At 39.6% G+C, this 22,728-nt stretch overlaps 1 protein-coding gene across 1 annotated transcript in view; it reads left to right on the top strand.

The window, feature by feature from the left end:
* Nucleotides 1-22,448: 22,448 nt before the first annotated feature.
* The window catches only part of CXXC4 (CXXC finger protein 4), a 20,828-nt gene continuing 20,548 nt past the window's right edge, over nt 22,449-22,728 (top strand). Inside the window, exon 1 of the mRNA XM_004380254.1 lies at nt 22,449-22,727. Within this exon, the coding sequence (XP_004380311.1) occupies nt 22,449-22,727 (279 nt within the window). The remainder of the gene's footprint in view (nt 22,728) is intronic.

Genomic DNA, 22,728 nt, shown 5'->3' with positions numbered 1-22,728 from the left:
ATGACAAAATCCCCGTGAAATGGTACTCTTTAGCATCATAAAACAGAGCAAGATGGACTTCTTTCAAAACAAACAACTTTTAGGAAGAATGCAAATATAGCACTAATATCAAGAATACACACACATACACACACAGAGAGAAATGTATAAATCCAAGAATTATAATGATTTATAAAGCATCTTCTCTATGTCAAGCACTTCATTAGGCAATAAACCTATGTAATCTCTAGTTCTTATTAAAACCCAGCAAGGTAGGTACATCTTACAAATGAGGAAACTGATGTTGAGGGAATTTGAGTAACTTGGATACTGAACATGCAATATTTTTTATAGCCAAGATCTTTGTGATTTCACCAGTCTTTGTGATTTCAAAATTCACAATTTAATTTTTTTTTCCTATGCATGTAGATTAGATTAAGACAGAAGTAAAGATAGCTTCGTTACATTTGTGGGAGTGATTCCCCCCACTTAAAAAAGGATATTGATAGTAATTTTCCCATTCATTTTACAAAATTAACAAAAGAGAAACGATGGAGAAATTATGGGGGGAAGCATTTTAATTTGTAGATATTAGCCTTGTATTCCTTAAATTATTCAAGGTAATGGTAATATTGAAACTCTCAGAAAGTAAATCTAGTAATAAGTGGACTACTGAGACTTCATTAAACAAATAAAGGAGTACTGATTAGTGAGAAAAAAATAGCAGGAACTTTAAAAGTAAGTAATCATTAATTTTGAGTTGAAATTTGTCTATAACAGGGACATTTATTTCAGAACTTTTTGTATGGTTAAAAATAAAATTTGGAAACTATTAGACTGTTCCCTAGTATGAAAAGTTGAACAAATTATGGTACATGAAAACCTTGGAAAATTATATAGTCATTCAAAAGAAAGCATTAGATCTATGTCAATTGTCTGGGACAGAGTCCATGATTATAGAGAGGAAAAAAAAGGCAAGAGGCAGAGATGAATACATAATATGATCCCTTATGCAGGTTGGATTTTCTAGGAAGCAGAATCTGAGGTGGAATTTACTTTTTAGGCTATTTATTGGGAAGTGCCTAGAATCAATACTTGTCGAAGTGAGGGGGAAGGGGAAAGCAATATTGGGCTGAGAGTAAAATTGAGCTATGAAGCAGGCGCAATGAGAGCCTTAGCTAACCAATGGGTAAATGTAGAATAAAATGGACCATCAGCGTCCCTGCATTCGGCGCAAATGGCCAATACTTCATAACCCAACCAAATCAATCCCATCAGTCAGTTGACCAGGTTGCCTAGGGAATGATGTGACCTTGGGTGAGGCAGTTCTTAGCCATTGAACCAATCCCCAAAGGGGCTGAGAGCTGAAGGCATCTGTTGATAGTACTCCCAGCATCCAGAGTGTAATAAGTCCTTGATTGGACTGGGATCTGAATGGTACCTCTATCCATCCCAATACCAAAATCTAATTATGCCCAAACCCAAAAGATATAAACATACGTGCAAATGATTAAATATGTATAAGAAAAATAGTCTATAAACATTGATGATAGGAAGAGTGGTTGAGCTGGAGGTAATGTGAGTAATCAAAACAAAATTAAAGGTAAAGATACTCATAACAAAAAAAAGGTATAAAATCTTATTTAAGTAAAATTAAAAATAGGTTTATATAATGCTTAAAGAGAAGTCTTAAAGGACGGTCATCTAATCATATTTATCTTTGAATTGCCATATCGCCTTTTCTTTATGTTTCTCTATGCTATTTGATTAAAAATAAATATTTATTATTAGATGATTTGAAATGTTATAAAGCTATTTAAAAATTAATAGTGAATGAGATGATCTTTGAATATTCTTAAAGCCCTAAATTTTCAGAAAGTAGATTTCAAAACTGTTGAGATTTCATAGAAAGATGTTCTATAAGACAATATGGCTTCAGGGGCATCGGAGTGCTGCAAAACCAGTCATCTGCAATAGCTAGAGTTAATAAATTAAACCTTCATGTGCAACATGCATTTATCCAAATAGTTCTAGAGTGCTTTTAATGAGCCAGGCTCTGTTCTAGGACCTTGAGATACATCTGGAAAGAAAGCAAACAAAAATTTCTGCCCTCATGGATCTCTCATTCTTCAGGGAAGAAGGAGAAAATTAACAATAAAAACAATGAGTGAGTAAATTCTATGGTAGGTTAAAAGTTTCAAAAGCCGGTTCCCAGGGAAACAGACTGTCAGGCTCTGCAATTGCATTCAGGAGGGTTTTTTTTTTTTTGGTTTTGTTTTTTTGTTTTTTATGGAGAATGCCCTTGAGAAAAACAGCCATGAGTAAGGAAGGAAACAGGCACACATAGCCCAAAGTGGCCTATTGACAGCCATAGCTCAAAGATTAAGAGCCAAGTGCTTTAATCCTTGTTGGAAGCATTCTCCCTTTTGGAACATGAACTCTAGTCTTGTAGAATCTAGAGTCTGTGTACCTTCAGACTATATTTTGATTCAGGGCAGGAGAGTTGACATAGTGCTAGACTAAGACAGTAAATGTATACTGTTGTCAATTTGAAGTGAAGGAAAATTGTTTCTTCTCCTGGCCAGATCACTTACTGCATACCAAGTACTTGAAACATTGTTAATTGGTTCTAGGAAAGATACCACATCTAGCAAAGCAACTGTAATTGAGGTCTCTTCCAGACTTGAGTTTCCAGTAAGCAGTCCACTGTCTACCCAGGATCCCCCTGGGTTTTATAGGGACCTGAATGACTCCATAATCCTGAATCACAATAGATAATAGCAAAGATAGTGTTTAATAGTAGCAATAATATCTGCTTACTCTTCCCAGATTGTAATATCAATCATTCTTGCCACTGTTGGGGATAAGTTCAAAAGCTTTGACTTTGCCTTTTCTGCCATGACAGCTCTTAATCTACACGCCAGGGAATCAATGTAGGGATATTTTTAAAAAATCAAGTATGTCTATTCCAATTGTGCATTCAGAGACTTAGTGAGTCCATAGCCCAGTGTTCCCAGTGAACTCATTGTGAGCCAAACCTGAGACTTGACCCCATTTACTATGCATACTGTCCCACCTCACAACAGGAAGGTCATCATTATGCTTTGTGCCTACAGGTATCTATACCAACTTGACCCCTGTGTCTAACAGTGGGAATTCTCCCTCACTCCAGTATACAATTACCTGAGTATTTGGCCAAAGTCTGTCTAGGAGGAACACGGGTGATAATTACTGTGTTCACTTGCCATGGTGTTGCAGGTTGCTTCCTTATGAGTTACCAGCCTTTTTTCAATCAACAATTTCCAGTTCTGAAAAATGGCTCAGGTCTGGAATCTGGGCAAGGGACAGTAAGTTTTTTATTAGAGTAACTTTTCTCATTCATCCTGTATTTCTTTTGGTTTCATAGGTTCAGCAGTACCTATGCTGACTACCCATATGTCTTGTCACTAGATATGCTGTGTTCAAAGGTGAAACTATGCCCTTCTAGTTTTCAAAGAGTGTGGTTAATACCACCTAGGTTCTGGAGTATGGGTCTGTCATTCAGGTGGGCCAACAAAATGGGGCCATCGCCCAAAATTGAGGGGGCAGGGCTGTCATGTCAGTGGGTCAGGAGAAAGGAGCCACCCAGAGCTGAGGGGCTGGGGTCACCACTCAGGTAGTCCAGGAGAATGGGACCACCCAAAGCCAAGGGAGCAGGGTTGCCATCCGAGTAGGCCTGGAAGGCAGAGCTGATGCCCAGGGCTGAAGGGCCTTCATCCAGAATACAGAGACATGGCCAATGCCCAGACTGTGGAGGACAGAGACATTGCACAAACAGTCCTGGAGAACAGAGGATTATTTTCAAGCCTTGAGAGCTAATGAGATTTTTTTCTGTTGGGTTTTGGACTTGCTTGGTACCCATGAACTCTTCTTTCCCTCTAATTTCTCCCATGTGGAACGGGAAATATCTACCATGTGTCTGTTCCAACATTGTACTTTGGAAGCCGATAACTTCTATTTTAGTTTGCACAAGTCCATGGATAGAGACAAATTTTGTCTCAGGATGGAACACACCCAGAGTCTCACCTATACTTGATTTAGATTATTCAGAAGATGATATTTAGAATTTAGAGTTCATGCTGGAATGGGTTAAGACTTTTGGGATAATTGATTTACACAACCTAGACCCTGATTTGGACTTTTAGCCTCCAGAACTGTGATGAAAGAAATTTCTGTTCTTTAAAGCCACACGCTTGTGGTATTTGTGTTACAGCAGCACTAGGAAACTAAGACAGGCCCTTTTTTTATTACTAAGGAAGTCTTTCTCCTCAGGATAGCGTTAAAGGTTATTGTTATGGATTCAATTATGTCCCCCAAAAATATATGTTGTAAATCCTAACCTCTATGCCTGTGGTTATAGTCCCATTTGGGAATGGGTTGCTTTGTTATGTTAATGAGGCAGGATTAGTGTAGGGTACATCTTAAATTATTCTCTTTTGAGATATAAAAGAGATTAAAACAAGCAAGCAGGCAAGCTACCATGGGGTAAGATAGATGCCAAGACACACGGAGATCTTCCAGGAACCAGGAAGCAGAAGTTGAAGAGACAAGGACCTTCCTCCAGAGCCAACAGAGAGAGAAAGCCTTCCGCTAGAGCCAGTCCTCTGAAGTTAGACTTCCAGCCTCCTACACTGTAAGAAAATAAATTTCTGTTTGTTAAAGCCATCCACTTTGTGGTATTTCTGTTATAGCAGCACTAGATAACTAAGACAGAATTTAGTACCAGAAGAGTGGGGTGCTGCTGTAACACACACCTAAAATGTAGAGGTGGTTTTGGAATTGGGTAATGGGTAGAGGCTAGAAGAATTTTAAGGTGCCTAATAGTAAAAGCCTGATTGCCTTGAAGAGACTGTTGGTAGAATTATGGATGTCAAAGGCATTTCTGGTGAGGGCTCAGAAGGAAGTGAGGAGAACTATAGAGAAAGTCTATTATCTTAGAGAATGCATATGGTGCCAGCAAAAGAATGTTACTAGGAAAAAAACAAAAAACAAATCTGTTGCTGTTGACAGAGCGACCCTATAGGACAGAGCAGAACTGCCCCAGAGGGTTTCCATAGGGTATCCAAAGAACGGCTGGTGGATTAGAACTGCTGGCCTTTTTGATTAGCAGCTGAATGCTTAATCAGGGCTCCGTTACTAGAAATGTGGACATTAAATGTGTTTCTGGTGAGCCTTAAGAAGAAAATGATGAACATGTGATTGGACAATCGAGGAAGGGTGATATTTTTAATGCAGTAGCAAAGAACTTGTCTGAATTGTGTTCAAATGTTTGTCGGACTGTAGAGACTGTAAGTGATAAACTTGGATATCTGGCTGATGAAATTTCTAAGTAAGCTCTTAAAGGGGTTATGTAGTTTCTCCTTGCTGCTTATAGTAAAATGTGAGAAGAGATGGACTTAAAAATGAACTGTGCAAAATGAAATCTGAATGTAAAGATTTGCAAAATTCTGTTGTACAAACTAAAGACACGTGTTCTTTAATTTAGCAAGGATGTAGCTACACAATCTTTTGTTAAAGAAATTAAGCCTATGACTGATGGATCTAACTAACTACCACAGCAGAAAAACCCAACACCTCAGACCAAACAGAGAAAGAATGAAAGGAAAGAACACTGTCTACCTCTTGGAATTTTACAGGCAGGAAACAAGCCAAAGCAGCTACATCTGTTGTCCTCTAAGGAAAGGAAAGGACCATCCCTGGAGCAGCTTAGAGATCAACAGAACTATTGGAAGGAACACGGGAAGAAGGGCCTTGTCAGTTTGAAAGGCTGGGGCTGTGGTCTCCTGGATCTCAAAGGGTGGGGCCACAGCCTCCTAGGTTTCACAGAATTGGATCTTCACCACTCGGTTCTGGAGTGTGGGGCCGCCATTAAGGTGTTCCAGGGGGATGGGCTGCCACCCAAAGCTGAGGAGGTGGGTCTGCCATACCAAAGGGCCAGAAGAATGGTGACTGCCAGGTCCGAGGGGGTCGGGTTGCCACTCAGATAGACTAGGAGAATGGGGCCGCCCAAAGCCAAGGGAGCAGAGGTGCTGTCCTAGTGGGCCTGTAAGGCGGAGCTGAAGCCCAGGGTCAAGGGGCCTCCATTCAGAATCCAGAAATCATGGCCAACACCCAGAGTCTAGAGGGCAAGTCCATTGCTCAGATGGTCTCAGAGAAGAGAGGATTATTTTCTTGCCTTGAGAGCTAATATAAATTGTTCTCCTGGGTTCTCTTTGAACTTGCTTTGCACCTGTTATCCCTTCTTTCCCTCCAATTTCTCCCATTTGTAATGGAAATGTCTACCTTGTGCCTGTTCCACCACTGTACTTTGGAAACAGATAACTTGTATTCTAGATTTCACAGGTTCACAGATGAAGGGGAATTTTGCCCCAGGATGGAATACACCTAAAGTCTCAGCCATATTTGATTTAGATCATTAAGAAGATGAGATTTTGGACTTGGAGTTGGTTTAAGATTTTTGTGATGTTGTGATGGGGTGAAAGTGTTTTGCATGTGGCAAGGACATGAAATTTGGGAGGCCAAAAGGTGAAATGTCATGGATTGAATTACTTCCCCCCAAAATATGTGATGTAAATCCTAACCTCTATGCCTGTGGTTATAATCTCACTTAGGAATTGGTTGCCTTTGTTGTGTTAATTAGGCAAGATTAGTGTAGGGTGTGTCTTAAATTAATCTCCTTTGAGATATAAAAGAGATTAAAACATGCAAGCAGGCAAGCTGACATGGGGCAAGATAGATGCCAAGACATATGGAGATCTCCAAGAAACCAGGAAGAAGTTGAAAAGACAAGGACCTTCCTCCAGATCTGACAGAGAGAAAGCATTCCCCTAGGGCCGGCACCCTGAATTTGGACTTTTAGCCTCCTAAACTGTGCAATAAATTTCTGTTTGTTAAAGCCATGCACTTATGATATTTTTGTTACAGCAGCACTAGATAACTAAGACAGTTATGAACAATTAAAATTCTATTCTTTTTCCTGGGCCTCATTTCCCATCCCATTTTCTCTTCTTGGGGTGCCTTTACTGCAGCCACATTCAACAACACACCATTTGTGGGCTCTACAGTATGCTGTGTTCCTTCAGTTTTTGTTTACACTGTTTGCTCTACACCAAATATTGTTTCTCCTTTTTTCCATTTGTTAGTCATTCTAGTTCAAAAAAGTCTTTGTTGAGGCCTTCCTCAAGAACATGCCAGCCCCAAAACTGTCCAAGTCTTCCTACTTGAACTCTATTTACCCTTCCAATATAATAGTTCTCAGGGTCTGATTTTTTGTTACACTTTACTTATATTCATTTAAATTACTGATTTTTAAAAAGAAGTGAGATAGTTGTTATTAGGTGTGTGTGTGTGTGTTTTCTGTCTGTGTGAGTACCCTATATTAGATCATTAGTATCTTGAGGGTAAAAAAACTCTGTTACTCACTTTTTCATCTCCTCAGTATTTCACACTGTGCTGTGCCCATAGCTGGTGTTCAAGAAATATTTACTCAATTAAAATGCGATAGGGAATAATCCAGGCTGAAAAGAAAGAGCGAATGGCCATCGGCTAAATAAAGAGATGACAATAGAATATAATTTCCACAAGGACAGTAATTTTTAATTATTTTGTCTTTTGGGTGTTCAGTAGAGATTTGTTGAATGAAAAACATTAATATAGGGCTTTTTACACTTACATTTTAACACTTAACCTTAGCAACATACAAGTGTGTACATAGATGGGCAGGGTTTGTCCCATCCCAATTCATATAAACTGTTGAGAAATGGTGGCTATTTTTTTCTCACAGTCAGCATTTTTTAAAAAATCCGAAGAGGCACAAAGGAGAAAAAATGTTTTTTTCCATGTATAATATTACAAAAATTAGCCCTTCTTCCTTTTGCCAAACTTTTAGTTTTAAAAAAGGCATATGTTCCTTAATTCTACTCAATTTTTAAGATCAATCACTCTTGTGCTGAATATTTTTAAATGAGTATGACACTTTGCATGGATCCCATAAATAAACAAAACGTGCACAGCTTTGTTTTTGTTAGGAACCTTCTGCTAAGTGTTGCTTCTATTTATTTACTTTTAAATTATGCCAGATTTTCGCAAATTTGAGTCAGCTTGGGGATCAACTTGAAATTTTAAAGACTGGCTATTTAGTTTGCTTCGGATAGCTTACAAATATGTTAAGGTAATAGTTTTAAGGGCCAGCAGAAGGTATAAGAGGAAAATATTCCTGATCGACTGAATTATGGAAATACATGTGGCATCCCATAAAATGTTTATTACTCCTCTTACTTTAATTTCCTTCTACTTCCTCATTCTTTTTGCTTTCTCTTAAACTCCAATTTTCAGACTTTATCTCCTTATATCTCAAATTCAGATTCTCCCTGATTTGTGTAGAGCTGTACAAAATGTCTGAGATGATGAACAGGGGATAGGATGCAGTACAGATAGGTAAATATTTCAAAAGTTTGCTAAAAATGGGCCCTGCTTAAAGACATTCATAACTGAAATTGTTGTTGAGTGCCATAGAGTCAACACCCAACTCACGGCAACCCCATACACAATGGAACAAAATACAGCCCGGTTCTGTGCCATCCCCTTGACAGGTTGCTGATTGGACCATTGAGATCCATAGAGTCCTTGACCGGTTGCTGATTGGACCATTGAGATCCATAGAGTCCTTGATCGGTTGCTGATTGGACCATTGAGATCCATAGAGTTTTCACTGGCTGATTTCCAGAAGTATATTGCCAGGACTTTCTTGCTAATAACTGACACAATAATTCACCAATTCACTCATAATAAAGAGCTAACATCCATAAACAGCCTTCCTTTCATCCTATATGATCTAGAATAACCCATGAGCTTTAGGTCTAGCTAACTTTTCTCAGACAGCAGAAATCAAGTGATAGGGTTATATAAGTCAGCAGACATTGTTTGTTTGTTTTCCACCAGCATCCACCAATTTCCCCCTCTTTTGCTTCCTCCTTAGCTGAACTGTAAGGTATTTTAGGTATTTCTTATCCTTCACACAGTCATGTGCTTCGGGAAAGCAAATCTCAACCCTAGCTCCAGGGATGGTAGATACTTATAAAATTACGTCAATCTCTTTCCCTCTGCCAGTGGATGGGTTAGGGGTGGGCATGTAACCTAATTTTGGCCAATGAAATCTGAGGGAGAATCTGCTGTAGTGCTTCTAGGAAAGTTCCTCACTCTAAAGATTGTTGGTGTTGTTGTTATTGGCCATCGAGACTATTCCAACTCACGGCGACCCCTGGTGTGCAGAGTAGAACTGCTCCACAGGTTTTCGATACTGTGACTTTTTGGAAGCAGATCACCAGACCTGTCTTCTAACTTACCTCTGGGTGGGTTCGAACTGTCAACTTTTCTGCCAGTAGTCAATGCGTTAACTGTCTGTGCCACCCAGGGATTCTTCACTCTAAAGATACAGACACTAAAAGAGACAGATCTTTTGTTTCCTTGGATGATTTTTATGTCTGGATATGATACCTGGAACTGCTGCAGCAGTAACTGTGAGGAAAACCTGACTGAGAGAACAGCCAGGACAAGGGGGATGACTGATTAAAGAGAGTGGAAAAACCTGGACCACCATGACATCCCTGAGCCACAGATCATCCTTTGCCTGGAGCCTGCCCTACCTTGGACTTCATCATTTAAGCCAGTTTGAGTAGTTTTCTCTTACATGTAGTCAGTAAAAATCTGACAACTTTCTTTTTATCTGTGTTTGAAGAATAAAATTATCTTGTACTTTCTATCAGGAAAGGGTATCCACATATACATTTCTTTTGCAAAGAGATTGTTGTTGTTGTGTGCTGCCGAATTGATTTCAACTCATACCTTATACGATAGAGTAGAACTGCCCTATAGAGTTTCCTAGGTTATAATCTTTACAGGAGCACATCGCCAGATCTTCTCTCCTACGGAGTGGCTGGTGGGTTCAAACCACTGACCTTCCGATTAGCAGCTGAGCCCTTAACCATTGTGCCACTGGGGCTCCTTGCAAGGAGCATAGTGAACAGTTAAGTATCTAGGGGTTACCTTTAATTGGGCATTGTTCGAGTTTCAGATTCTTGGAATTTAGTAAAGAAAAGTGTGTAAATTAATTAGTGTTGCCAGTTGGGTGCCGAAGTCAATGGTTGTATTTATTCTAATTGTTTCTTTCTCACTAATATAAGGTAGCCAAAAATTACAGGAATAGAAATAGCAGATCTTTTAAAACCGAAACACTCAGAAGTAAATGCCATCATATCATAACGCGTTTTTATAGAGCCAAGTTACAAATGTATAGAAATAACTGCTCTTTTAAGCAGTGCTACCAGTACAAAATGTTACCAGTTAACAGAAAAAGATTGGGGTACAAACAATGGCCCCCTCTTTCAAAGAGGAGTAGTCCCCAAAGAAAGAAATATAACATTATTACCACTGTGCAACACAACATTACTCTTTTAGCCGTTTTGTTAATTTTCGATTAAATGTAGCTCCTGGTTCATCTGCATTGAGTTAACACAATTAAATATTGCATATTATTTCTATCTTATTTAACATTGAAATGTAGTTCACATTGGAATATATTTAAGTGAAAATGGATCCACAAAAAAAGGGGTAAAGATAAAATTGAGTATAATTTTAAACTTAATCCGGATATAGTCTTATGAGTTGGAAGTTTAAAGGTACTAATTGTTTAATGCTTAAAGAAGAATAGTTAATAAAAGGTGGCTGTGATGTTCACTGCTCTATTTAATTGACTTATTTATAGCTGGGATACTGCCAAGGCCATTGCTGCCCCCTAGAATTAGACCCGACAGAACATGGCTTGGCAAACAGAGCTACTTGTCTATTTGGCCAGGCATTGTTGGGCAGTGAGCAGCTAGCACAAATGTACTGGACCCAAGTTGCAAATTCCAATGCCCATGTGGCCAGGTGTTAGTCAACAGGGCGTGGTAAGGATGCTGGCGAACTACAAAGTCCCGGAGGTCATGCAGATCCGGTGTTTTCAGATGTTCCAATGTTTAAAAGAAACTGAAAGTCAAATCCAGGGTTTTGGGGTTTTATTTTGTTTTTAACACACACGACCCAAACAAAAGGTGTTTAAGGACCAAATTATGATTGCGGACTGGCAGTCTGTGACTCTGACTTAAAGGAAATATGTAGCTATAGCTGCTTACCTAGATATTGCTGTTAACCCTAGTCCTGTTGGATTCAGTAATGTTTGAGCTCCTGCAGGTGATGGTACCATTTAAGGAAAGTGAGACAAAAGCCCTGTGTTTCATCCAAGGTAAGTCTCAAGTAGGAAAGACTAGAGCTATAGATATGCAGGCTAGGAAAATAAAGCAAAAATGTGATATTAAAATGTGATAATAAAAAAGAAAAGGTGCAGGCAATTAAGGAATACGTGGGGCGGAGGGAGCTGTGATTTTCAGGCAGTTGGCCTGTTTTACATAGTATTGTTCTACTAAATAACGCTAACACTTTGTTAACATTAATTAAAACTCACAAATCCTGTGAGATAGGTAATAACTATAATTAAACTGACATTCCAGGTTGGTAAAATGAGACTTAGAATGCCCAAGGTCATAGTGAGATTGCGTGGTCCAGTTTGGCACACAGACTATACATGTCCTGACAACGTACTATTCCCCGAAAAAGGGCTTTCCTACCTTTTTTTCTTTCTCTTCTCATGTTTAGATTAAGAATATATAATGATAGGATACATAAACTTGATCATTGAGAAGTTAAACTGCAAATTGATTAGGGAAGCTTAAAGGCTATATGGAAAATATCTAAATGAATGATTTATATACTATAAATAACATGTATATAATATGCAAATTCTATTTCCATTAATTGCATTTATTTTTAAAGTTTCCATCTAAACTGCTGGTTTAGCTACATGCATCAGTAAATCAAGAAATCAACGCACGTAAAGCATTCTCCATACTACACAACAGCATAGAAAAGACTGTCATTAGTTTGGAAAGAGAACACAACAGACAGACAGAAGGAACTCTTCTCGTTGCTATAACTACGGCATAACAAAGGTCAGCACTGGGGGAAAAATCCTTTCTGGTTTGACGCTAACAACTCAGGGATATTATCCTGAATTCTTCCTCTCAACAAAGAAAGATAAAAATATTTTATTTTAAAAAGGGTTAGTTGAAGACAAACTAAAAAGTAAAAACATACATTAAAAAAAATTAAGCATAAAGAATAGTTTTGATTTGTAATAAGAAATCGAGAATAATATATAAAAACCTGTGCTTTTGCAAATGGAGATATCCAGGTTACATTGAAAGTCAAAATTTCAAGTTGAGGAGAAAAAATAAAATCACATACATCTTATGAAAAATTTCCTTATTGTATTTAAAACTGCAAATTTAAAAATAACAATCTTAATTAACATTATTTAATAAAAAAGTAAAAAAATTTAATTTCCAAGTTTTACAGAGCTTTAAAAACACGACTTTATAAAACTAATTTTTTTGGTCTTTTTAAAGGTGAATTTTAGAAACAACTTCATTGTTAAAAATTCTTGAAGTTTTTATTTTATTTTTTAATAACTTGGCAAATCTTGTCTAGTAATTTGAAGACTCAGAGGCCCGTTCACAAAATGTCCAGTTACTGCATATAATAAGCCTCATATTAAACAGAATATCTACTTCTTCCCTTTGAGCTAAGGAGAGCATTAGCCACCTGAGTTATTTAAGGATTTGGGATTTTGACTGCAAATAAGAGAAGGAGTTGAGAGGGGGACTCTTGCTTTGCAGTGTTGGGTAAGTCCTGTCAGATAAGACCTGAGAGCGGAAGGGAATGCCTGCAAGCAGAAGAAACCACAACTGCCTCATGCTGGACTGCTGTCCCTGGAGCTTGGGAGAGCGTGGACAGCCATAATGCTGGGTACTTGTTGATAGAGCCATACAGAGTGTTTCCTGGTCTGCCCATAGTTACCAATTTCACCACATCATTTCTAAACTACATATTGGTTTACCATTACCTGTTTTAAGAAATACCCTTTCCAGAGAGCACGTGGGTAGCCCCATGTCTGAGGCAAATTTTCCTGGGAAAAAGGCCAATGTGTGGTGCCTCGCAGGTAGAGAAAAGGAGAGGTCCCCCAAAGAGCAACTTGGGGCTCAGATTGCAAATTTGTGTTTAGGTCTGTTAGTGTTGGTAAGCTACTTACAATGACTTCATTGTTTGTACCAAAAAGACCCATTAGCTTCTTCAAGAGAAAATACTTTGAAAACATCTGGAATATTATTGCTTGGATTTTCTAATAAGCCAATGGACAAAGCATAGCAAATATTTATGGTAAAGTATAAGGAATCCCATACCTAATGAAACTCAAGCTCAGGATGCCTATGGAAGAAGTGTTCTTCTGGGAATTTCACTTTCTAACATACTGATATTTAATTTCTATGGAATTCTAAATTCTATGTTTGGGGGATAACTCTTATTATACTGCCGTGGAGTAATAGAGATGTAATATTATAGAAATGAGAATATATATGATGAGAAGTGCAGTGATTAAGAATGGGAGAAATGCAAATTTGGTCTGGGTAAGACCAATTCTAAAACTAAATACCCAGGGCAGTATCTGGTACATAGCTGTCTAGTGCCAAACTGTATGTAATAATGGGTGACTGTATACACTTGTTTAGCTTAGTTGATTTGAATATGGTGCTAATGAGGCCAAGGTAATGGGTTTAACTCTACAAACCCATTATTTTCACTATCCTCAATAGTTACAGATTTCATCCTTAACAGTGACCAGCCATTCCATAAATGTGCCCTGTTAGTCATCAGAAAGGCAAGGCAGAAGAGTATAGATGGTTTAAAACAAATTTATTATTGCTAAAAAATCAGCTCAAAGCACATGACTTACTGTTGGCAGGGTAAGAGGATTAATTTGAGTATGAAAGTCAGAATTGTGATAACGATGTATTAATACTAGGAGTGAAAGAAAATAACAGGTGTACAGAATATTGATTTTAAAAAATAGTTTCATCAAATCCCAGTTGTTGAGCCACCAAAAAAAAAAAAAGAAAAAAAATCTCTGAAAAGATCCTTAAAAGAATGTTCAGTCAAGGTATTTAAAAATATGATTTGATTATAATATAGTAATTCATTATAAGCAAAAAGGCTTTTATGTACATAACAATACCTTACCTTATTTTATGTTTCTTTATTAATCAAAAATATTATTTTTTCCCCTCTGATGGTGGTAAGTTAAATAATGTTTTCTGGGAGAAGTGAACCTGATGGAATAGAGAGTTCAGAGAGGGATTAATAAAATAAACAGTGAGATTCAAAAGATAGGACCAACTGGAAAGGGGCTTTGAAAACCATTTTATGAATTTTGCACATTTATCCTACAGACAACGGGGAGCTTGTTTCCACATTTTGTTTGTGCTACTTTCTTTCAGTGTATTAGGTAGGGGATACAAAACTGAATAAGACACAGTCCCTGATGTCAAGGATCTCAAATTCTGGTAAAGAAGACAGAAAAATAAAAATCCCAGGTAGTGACAGTCAAACAAGCCTTAAAAAAAATCATTCCCCCCCTTTTTTTTTTTTTTGCATATTCTTTATATGAAGGGTGTGGTTATAATGTTATCCTTACAGTATGAAATGCTGTGGAAAGAATAAATCCTCAGAGACTGTAAACACAAATTGGAAAGGTGGGTTCTAGGATGTTAAATGACAGAGACCCACACACCTCTCTTGACCTGGATAGTAAGTATTTTTGTGACTAATAGGGAATACCTTGGTGGTGGAGTGGGTTAAAGATTATTGGGTTCTGAAAACACCAGCAGACAAGCCACCACGGGTGCCTAAAATTTATATCTAAACCAGTTTATTTTAGATTTATAGCATTTCCTCTGCTTATTTCACAGCTCCTTTCTCTATTCTTTAGTAAATTCTTGTTTGAATATTCTAATTTTGTTTTGGCCCTCCTAGAGGTACTTGAGAAAACATAATTTGTTCAGCGTTAACAAACTTCCCCCAAAATCATTAAGGCTGCTTTTAGTGGTAATCCCTAAGGATGGTAATCAGCAAAAAAGCTCCTGAGGGAAGAGGAATCTCAAGGTCAGATTCAGGGCTGTGTGGTCTACTTAACCTCTCCAGCAGGTGATTCTCCTTCCAGTGTTACTCTGTGGGGGAGACTGCCAGCTGTCCACCAAAAGTGTTTCTCTACTCCATAGTAACAGAGACGCATCTAGGAGGCGGCTGCCCTGTAATCTGTGTAGCTAGGTGTGACACGTGATTAGGTCTTGCAATCACATGTGAGCCAGAGAGCTGTGTGCCACCTCAAGACCAAGGCCTTTAAGAACTGATTACGATTCCTCCATGTCCTTCTGCCAGTTTGATGTAGTTGATGAGCAGTCCCCTCGAAGATGGCAAAGTCCCATGATGGAAGAAGACTGGATCTATGAATCACTTATAGAGGAGCGCTGCCTTCTGATCTGAAATTCCCACCCTGAACTGTCATCCCTCTGATCTGAAATTCCCACCCTGAACTGTCATATGAGCAAAACCTATACTTCTATAAGTTTTTTTTGACTTCTGTTACAGCAGGATAGTTTACCTTCTTAAAAGTTGCGGGTGAATTATGGTGATATTGATAGTGATCATGATGGGAAGCAGCAGTTCTTCAAAGATAACTGATAGCACAACACAAAATTTCTGCAGAGTAGGGGACACCTTTTCAGGTGATACTTAAATTGGAATTTTTTATTTCCCCATCAAGATATCTATGAAGTCCCTGTACTCCTACTTCAGATCACAAGACACATAAAGCAGAGAAAGGTACAAAGCCACTTTCAGGTAACTGGAAGCTGTAGCAAGCATTTTACAGAGGGAACAAAGTTCCCTTAAGTTTTAATACTTCATAGAACTGTGGACACTGTTAACGGGGAGGTAGGTGTTCTCTGAAATTGTTATAAAAACCCTAACACATCATCCTGGAGAAGACAACATGGGGCATGGGATAGTGTGAGACATGGTGATATCCCAGTGTGAAAACGAATGTAAAAAAATAAAGGATATGAAGTAGACCACAGAAGGCATATGTCCCTTCATCACATTTGGCTAAGGACGTAATCAATTCCCTACTCAGAAGGCAATGGATGCTGTACCAGAGCCATGTAGTGTATTGTTTATAATTTGTTGTATATATCACTATGTTATAGTTAATGTCATATTAATAAGGAGCCCATAATCACAATGAAAGATAAGGTTCTAGAATCCAGAGAGATTAGAAAAGGCAAATGATGTTCTTTGAGACTGGTGATTTAACAAGACTATCTCCTATGCTGGAGCCCTGGTTGCATAGTGGTTAAGAGCTACGGCTGCTAACCAAGAGGTTGGCAGTTCAAATCCACCAGCTGCTCCTTGGAAACCCTATGGGGAAGTTCTGCTCTGTCCTATAGGGTCACTATGAGTCAGAATCGACTAGACGATAGTGGGTTTGGTTTTTGGTATCTCTTATGCAGAAGCTGGATGATAAATGAAGAAGACTGAAGAAGAATTGACACCTTTGAATTGTGGTGTTGTTGAAGGATATTGAATATACCATGGATGAACAAAAGAGCGAACAAATCTGTCTTGGAAGAAGTACAACCAGAATGCTCCTTAGAAGCAAGAACGGTGAGACTACACCTCACATATTTTGGACATGTTGTCAGGAGGGATCAGTCCCTGGAGAAGGACATCATGCTTGGTAAAGCAGAGGGTCAGCGAAAAAGAGGAAGACCCCCAACAAGACGGACTGACACAGCGGCTGCAACAATGGGCTCATGCATAGCAACGATTGTGAGGATGGCACAGGACTGGGCAGTGTTTCGTTTTGTTGCACATAGGGTCGCTATGAGTCAGAACTGACTTGACGGCACCCAACAACAACAACATGTCACGTGACATAAAAATTAATATGGATACTGACACTAGGGTAGAGGTTATTATAAATTTAAGACTTTGGAGATAGACAGGATTGGGCATAAATTTCAGCTGTGCTACATCCTAACTTTGTGACCTAACTTCTCTGAGCCTCGATGTCTTTATTTGTATAAATGGAAATAATAATAACTACTTCATATGGTTATTGCAAGAGCAAAACAAGAAAATCTGGAAATGATTTAGTATAGTGTCATACAGATGGGACATCAGTAATAGCTATTATTAATTAAGACTCAATGTTCTGTATATTGTATTACCTTTATAAACAAGAAACTAAAATTCTTTGGATTTTAGAGCTTATTTTCTCCCATTTGTTTAAGATTTCATTTTGAAAATGAGCTTAAAGAATCCCACAAAGGGAAAGCAACTTTGGTATGAGAGAGTATGATGTCTCCATTCTATTTGAAATTTTAAAAAATTATATCTAAATTTCAAAAACTTCTGTCATTGGATTGATATTCTAAATATTTTGAAAAGATGTTTAAGAACCTATCATCTTTCTAGTGTATTTTCACTCTTTAAAAAGTGACTACAGCTTGCTAATAAATTTCCTATGATGGACACCTCAGAACAACATTAAAACGAAAAGTCTCCTCCTTGCTTTTATGAAGCATTAACATAAAATATAGATACATTATCAGTTTACATAAGTAATTATCAGCCATTCAGTTAGTTTGTTTATAAATGTCAAATAATCACTTTGATTGAATTTATAACCAAACTTCTTGTATGTTAAAAAAATGGCAGAACATGCATACTAATCAGTGGGTCAAAAGCACATTTGCTGTTGTACACTATCAAACTAGCACCTTCATTATGCACATCACAATTGTCAACATCTTATCAACAATCTATCCTCTTTAATTTTTAGACCCTTGATAAGGTCAAGGTTAATCTTTTGAATATTCAAATACAAAATGACAAAATCTCTTTTCAACATTTCGTTACTATAAAAGAAACAACTCGTTATGATATTTTTCTTCCTTCTTAAAACTCTACTACTGCATTATTCTAGAGTTTTAATTTAAATAAACTTTTACTCTGCCTTGTAACACAAACGCGAACAACCTGAAAACAGTGATCTTTTCTTTCCTAGTTCTGTAGCTTATCATTAGCCGCTGCAATGTTTTATCTCGGTAGACATTTACCAAAGAAAAAAGAATTCATGGTTTTTATATCTTCTTTCATAACTAGTTCTACTTCACCACCCTTCATCCTCAATAGTAAGCTGAGTATCCAGGAATATCTCATTTTCTTTAAGATAAGCAGTGAAGAGGTTAATTCATAGCTGCATATATGAATGAGTTTTATTTATATTTGACCTGTTTAAAAAACAAGATGTATGTTTCAATTATTAAACTTTCTTACCACAGTTGACAAGAAGTGAAATGCTAATCACCTACTAACATAAAACAGATTAGCTTCTCTATAAAAACAGCTTCTGTTCATGTAAAGTTTGGAATCAAAAATAGGGCAGTTGAGTTAAAAATCTGATTCAATCATTGGAACTTCCAGATGGAGGAGTAAAAGGAGAGAGACAGAGACGGAGAGATTGATTGAGAGTGATTCTGAGGTCAGTCAAGCATCACCAATTCCTTACATTCTGGCATAATAATGTTAAAGGGCCTGAACAACCAGAAAACACAGATCCGCTTTTCCTTCCTCTAAAGCTCTAAATGATAATGACCAAAAAAAAAAAAAAAGGAAAAAAAGTCTTCCAGGGTACAGCAGGACACTATCTAAAAGGCATGAGGTGAGCTGCAAACTCAGAGCATTCTTCAAACAACCACGACCTTTCCTCTGTTTCTGGTATTGCTCTTCTCAACCCAGCCAGAAAACCCAGACAAGTTTATTTACACTCACACCCGCACACACACACCTCGCACGCCGAGAGAGTGGCGGAAACGCCCTCTTTCCGTCCCTTCCGAACAATTATCTCGGAGAGCAAAAGAAAATAATCAGCGGCCCAGCGTGCTCGGCGGCGGAGCCGGAGAGCCGGGCGCGAGAAGGGAGGGCGCGCGGCGGGCGAGCAGGGAAACGTGGCTCCTCCGCCGAGGAGAGGATTTGTGAAGAGGAGCGCTGGCCCGCGTGCGCCTCTTGTTCCCCGTGTAATTTGCAGCCAATCATCAGTAGGTGTCCACGTCCCTGCGTCCTCCTCACCTCGGCGCCAATCACCCCCCTCGCCCCCGCCCCCAGCCTCCACACCTCCTCCCTCGCCTTTCTCTCGGCCTCCCCTCCCCCAGCAACCACACAGGCACACACACAAACAGAGAGAGAAGGGGGGAGGGTGAGAGAGAGAGAGAGAGAGGGAGAGACTCCCCGGCTCCCTCCCTCCCTCGCACACAGCGACTGGAGACGGACGGAGAGCAACGCGCTGGGAGAGGAGAGACCACCGAGAACAGCCCCGCGCTCTCACACATACACTCACACTCGGCTCTTTCCTCTCCCCCCCACCTCCTCCTCCTTCCACCCCCACCACTAACACCATCTCCTCCTCCTTCTCTCTGCAACAAGAAAAAAAAAAGCCATTTACAGGTATTTTTTTTCATCCGCATATTTATTTATCCCCCCCCCCAACAGTTTGTTTACAAGTATTAAAGTTGTAATTGGGAGCTGCCAAGACACATCTGGATTTGTGTTTCTTTGTGTTAGGGGGTGATGTGCAACTAATTAAAGGCAGACTGGCAGCGTCTGCAAATTCTAAGGCTCCCCAAATAAAAAGAGACTGGTAAGTGATTGTTCTTTCTCTTTCTCTGGCTTTTTTTTCCTTAAATGTTTGCTGTCCGTTGGGATTGTAAAAGTAGATTATTAATGCTGGACTCCAGCAATAAAAGGCGTCGCTGTATTAATTTATTAATTAATCTGCACCCGCCCCTCCTCCTGAATGTTAAATATGACCTTTGATCTCTATGTCTCTGGTAGACCAGACATACAATATTAGGCATGTACAGTCACATTGTTTAAAGGCAAAGCAGGATCATGAAGTATGGATGTCTAATCTAGCCTTGGTACAGGACTATAGTTATTTGTGTGTGTTTTATTTTGCTTTTTAAAGAAAATCCAAACAATAGCTGTGGCTTAGATACCTTTTTCATGCTCCAGAGATGCATTGATGGAACAATAATGACCTGGATACTGGGCACAATCATTTTCTATAGTTTCTGGTGGCATTAAACCTTGAGGGAGAAAGGGGGGAGGTGATGGCAATATGAGAAGCAAGGGAAGCTTCTGTGTGGAAGCACCACTCTAATACTCTGAAAAAGGGACATTAAATTATTTCTTTATGTGGAACAAGGTCAAAAGACTAAAACGTTGACATTTCCCCTCCACACAGTGTGCTGATATCTGATGCATGGTTGGCATAACTAGTTTTTACTGAGTAGCAGTTATGATGGTCTTGCAGTTACAATGTGATTCGCAGAAACTGAAGCTATATGTATATTCTTGCTGTGTCTTCCCTCACCTCCTTCCCAAGCATCAAGACTATTTAGCTAGGAGTATTTTGGGGGCACGCTTTGTATTGCCATCAGACCTCTGAAGGGAGCAGTTTTCCCTGATGCGAAACCACAGAGGTGGTTCCTGAGTGATTAGGGACTTGCTGTGATTGAAGGATGCCTGCTAGCTTCTAATCCAGCCTGGGGAGAGGTTCCTTATCTTGATTTACTTTGCCTAATAGGGATTTGTTTACATAAACTCCCCTTTTTAGGGCACTTCATCAGTAAGATTTGAAGTTTTTGCTCTTGGAGTTTGGGCATAAATGGTTCATTAATCTAATTATAAGCATAATTACTATAATTGATATCCATTTTGAACTCTGAATATTTGAGACTGAAACTACTGGGCCCCCATTAAGGTATACCTGAACTCCACATTCTAGACCAATATGTGGGCTTCAAAAGATGTCACAAAAAGATATTCTGGCAAAAAATGTGGAAACAAAGAAACTGGTGTTGGTGTTGGTGTTGTTGTTAGTGTAGACTTTATGTCTTTGCTTTACTTCTTAAAAGGTTGTGATGTACCTCTACCTCTGTAATAAACAACTAAAATACCTCTTCCTAAAGCATAATATTGGCCTGTAAGAAATAGAATGAATGCAAATACCCAGTTAACATTAAACTTTCCTTTAAAAAAGAGCAAAAGAACAAAATTATTTGAATAGTTATTTCTTCAAGTAAACAGCACCCTAAGGGTTTTTTCTTTTTCCCCTTTTACTGAATGTAAAAACCAGTGTCTGTGGGAGATCCTTTTTAAAAAGTCCCATGCTTTCCTCTTGTCTTGGGAAGAGACAGGAGTCTCCATTAGAAAAGATTGGGAATATTCTTACAGAGGCTGCAAACACTTGGTTTAAAACCTGTGACATTGCTTGTATGACTATTATTTATTTTCATTTTTATCTAGTCTATCTTTCTTTTCTTTCAAACAAGTAGAACACCACTCTCTTACCCCCAGCAAGCCCCACCACCAAATGGCTGGTACAGTTGAGACCTGTCCTTGGTCCATTGAATTAAGACCCTAACAGAGCCAGCTGTGCTGGGATTCAAACTAATGACCACAGCCACAGAAGGACACTGTGGCAGCTGGTAGTTCTTTTTTCCCTGCCTCTTTAGTTCAGATTGTATGTGGGCAGTCTCTTAGCTCTCAGTTGTATTGTGTTTGCTTACAGTTTATACTGGGATGTATTGTAGACTTTCTCAGTACTTCATTTGCTAATTTCCTGTTGATTTTCTTCATAGGGCCATCGCTGTTTTGTATTTTACAGCATTTGCATGCCCAGGCAGCATTTGTTCACACATTTCATAATGTTTAAATGCCCTCTGCTTATAGGTAGTATCGCCCTCCCACCCCTGATTTGCATGTCTGTAGCACGCCAATTGCCCTTTTCCCTCGGCATTTGTCACCCCGGTCTTCCCTCTTTCCCTGGGTATCCTGGCTATTAATACATTTTCTCCGAAGGGTTATAAGAATAGGGGGGAGGAGCTGTGGGGCGGGAGGGAGCTGGGGTTGGGAGCGTTGGGGGGGATGGGAATGAGGGAGGTCACGTCTTGATGATTGTTATGCAAACGACCTGACGGATGAATGTTGGAGCTTTCGGTGTCTGCGGTGGGGTAGTGAGGGAGGCTGTTTATTTATTTTTAATCTTTTTCCTCGTGCAGCTCGTTGGAATGACTTTCTTTATTTCAGTTGTAACAGTTGGAGGATAATGCAAAGGAAGACACTGCCTGGGAATTCACCGTCTGTGGAAATGCGCCCCAGAGAGGAATAGAGCAACCCTCACCTTGCTCTCCCCACCCGGACCCACTTTCCCCTCCCGCCTCGGCCCCCACCCCAACACCACCATCACCCCCCTCCCTCCCCCCCCCTTCCCCCCCAGGGTCGGGCCCCACCGGCCCCACCTCCCCCCCTTTCCCACCCAGGTGTCGGACCAGACGGTCCCCACTTCCACCCTGCACCCCTTCTTTCCCCCCTGCACCATGAACACCAATGTCTGCGTGGAGCCCGGGCCGAGCCCGGAGGCCCCGGGCTTGCCCAAGGAAAGCCACCTGCCCGAGGGGGCCCTGAACAGCCTTGTGGATTACAACTCGGAGATGGAGCGCTACCGCTCCTTTGCCACCTCCTTCTACAAGACCAACGGGGGCGCCTTCCCGCAGGCGGCCAAGATCGCGCGCATCACCACCCCCATCTTCCCCAGCAGCGCCGCCGCCGCCGCCGCCGCCGCGCGCATCGGCATGTCCCCCTGGAACTGCGACAACG

The sequence above is a fragment of the Trichechus manatus genome, unplaced genomic scaffold (genome assembly GCF_000243295.1).
Source record: "Trichechus manatus latirostris isolate Lorelei unplaced genomic scaffold, TriManLat1.0 scaffold00071, whole genome shotgun sequence".
NCBI classification, from domain to species: Eukaryota; Metazoa; Chordata; class Mammalia; order Sirenia; family Trichechidae; genus Trichechus; species Trichechus manatus.
This window is presented reverse-complemented; position numbering and strand designations above follow the sequence as displayed.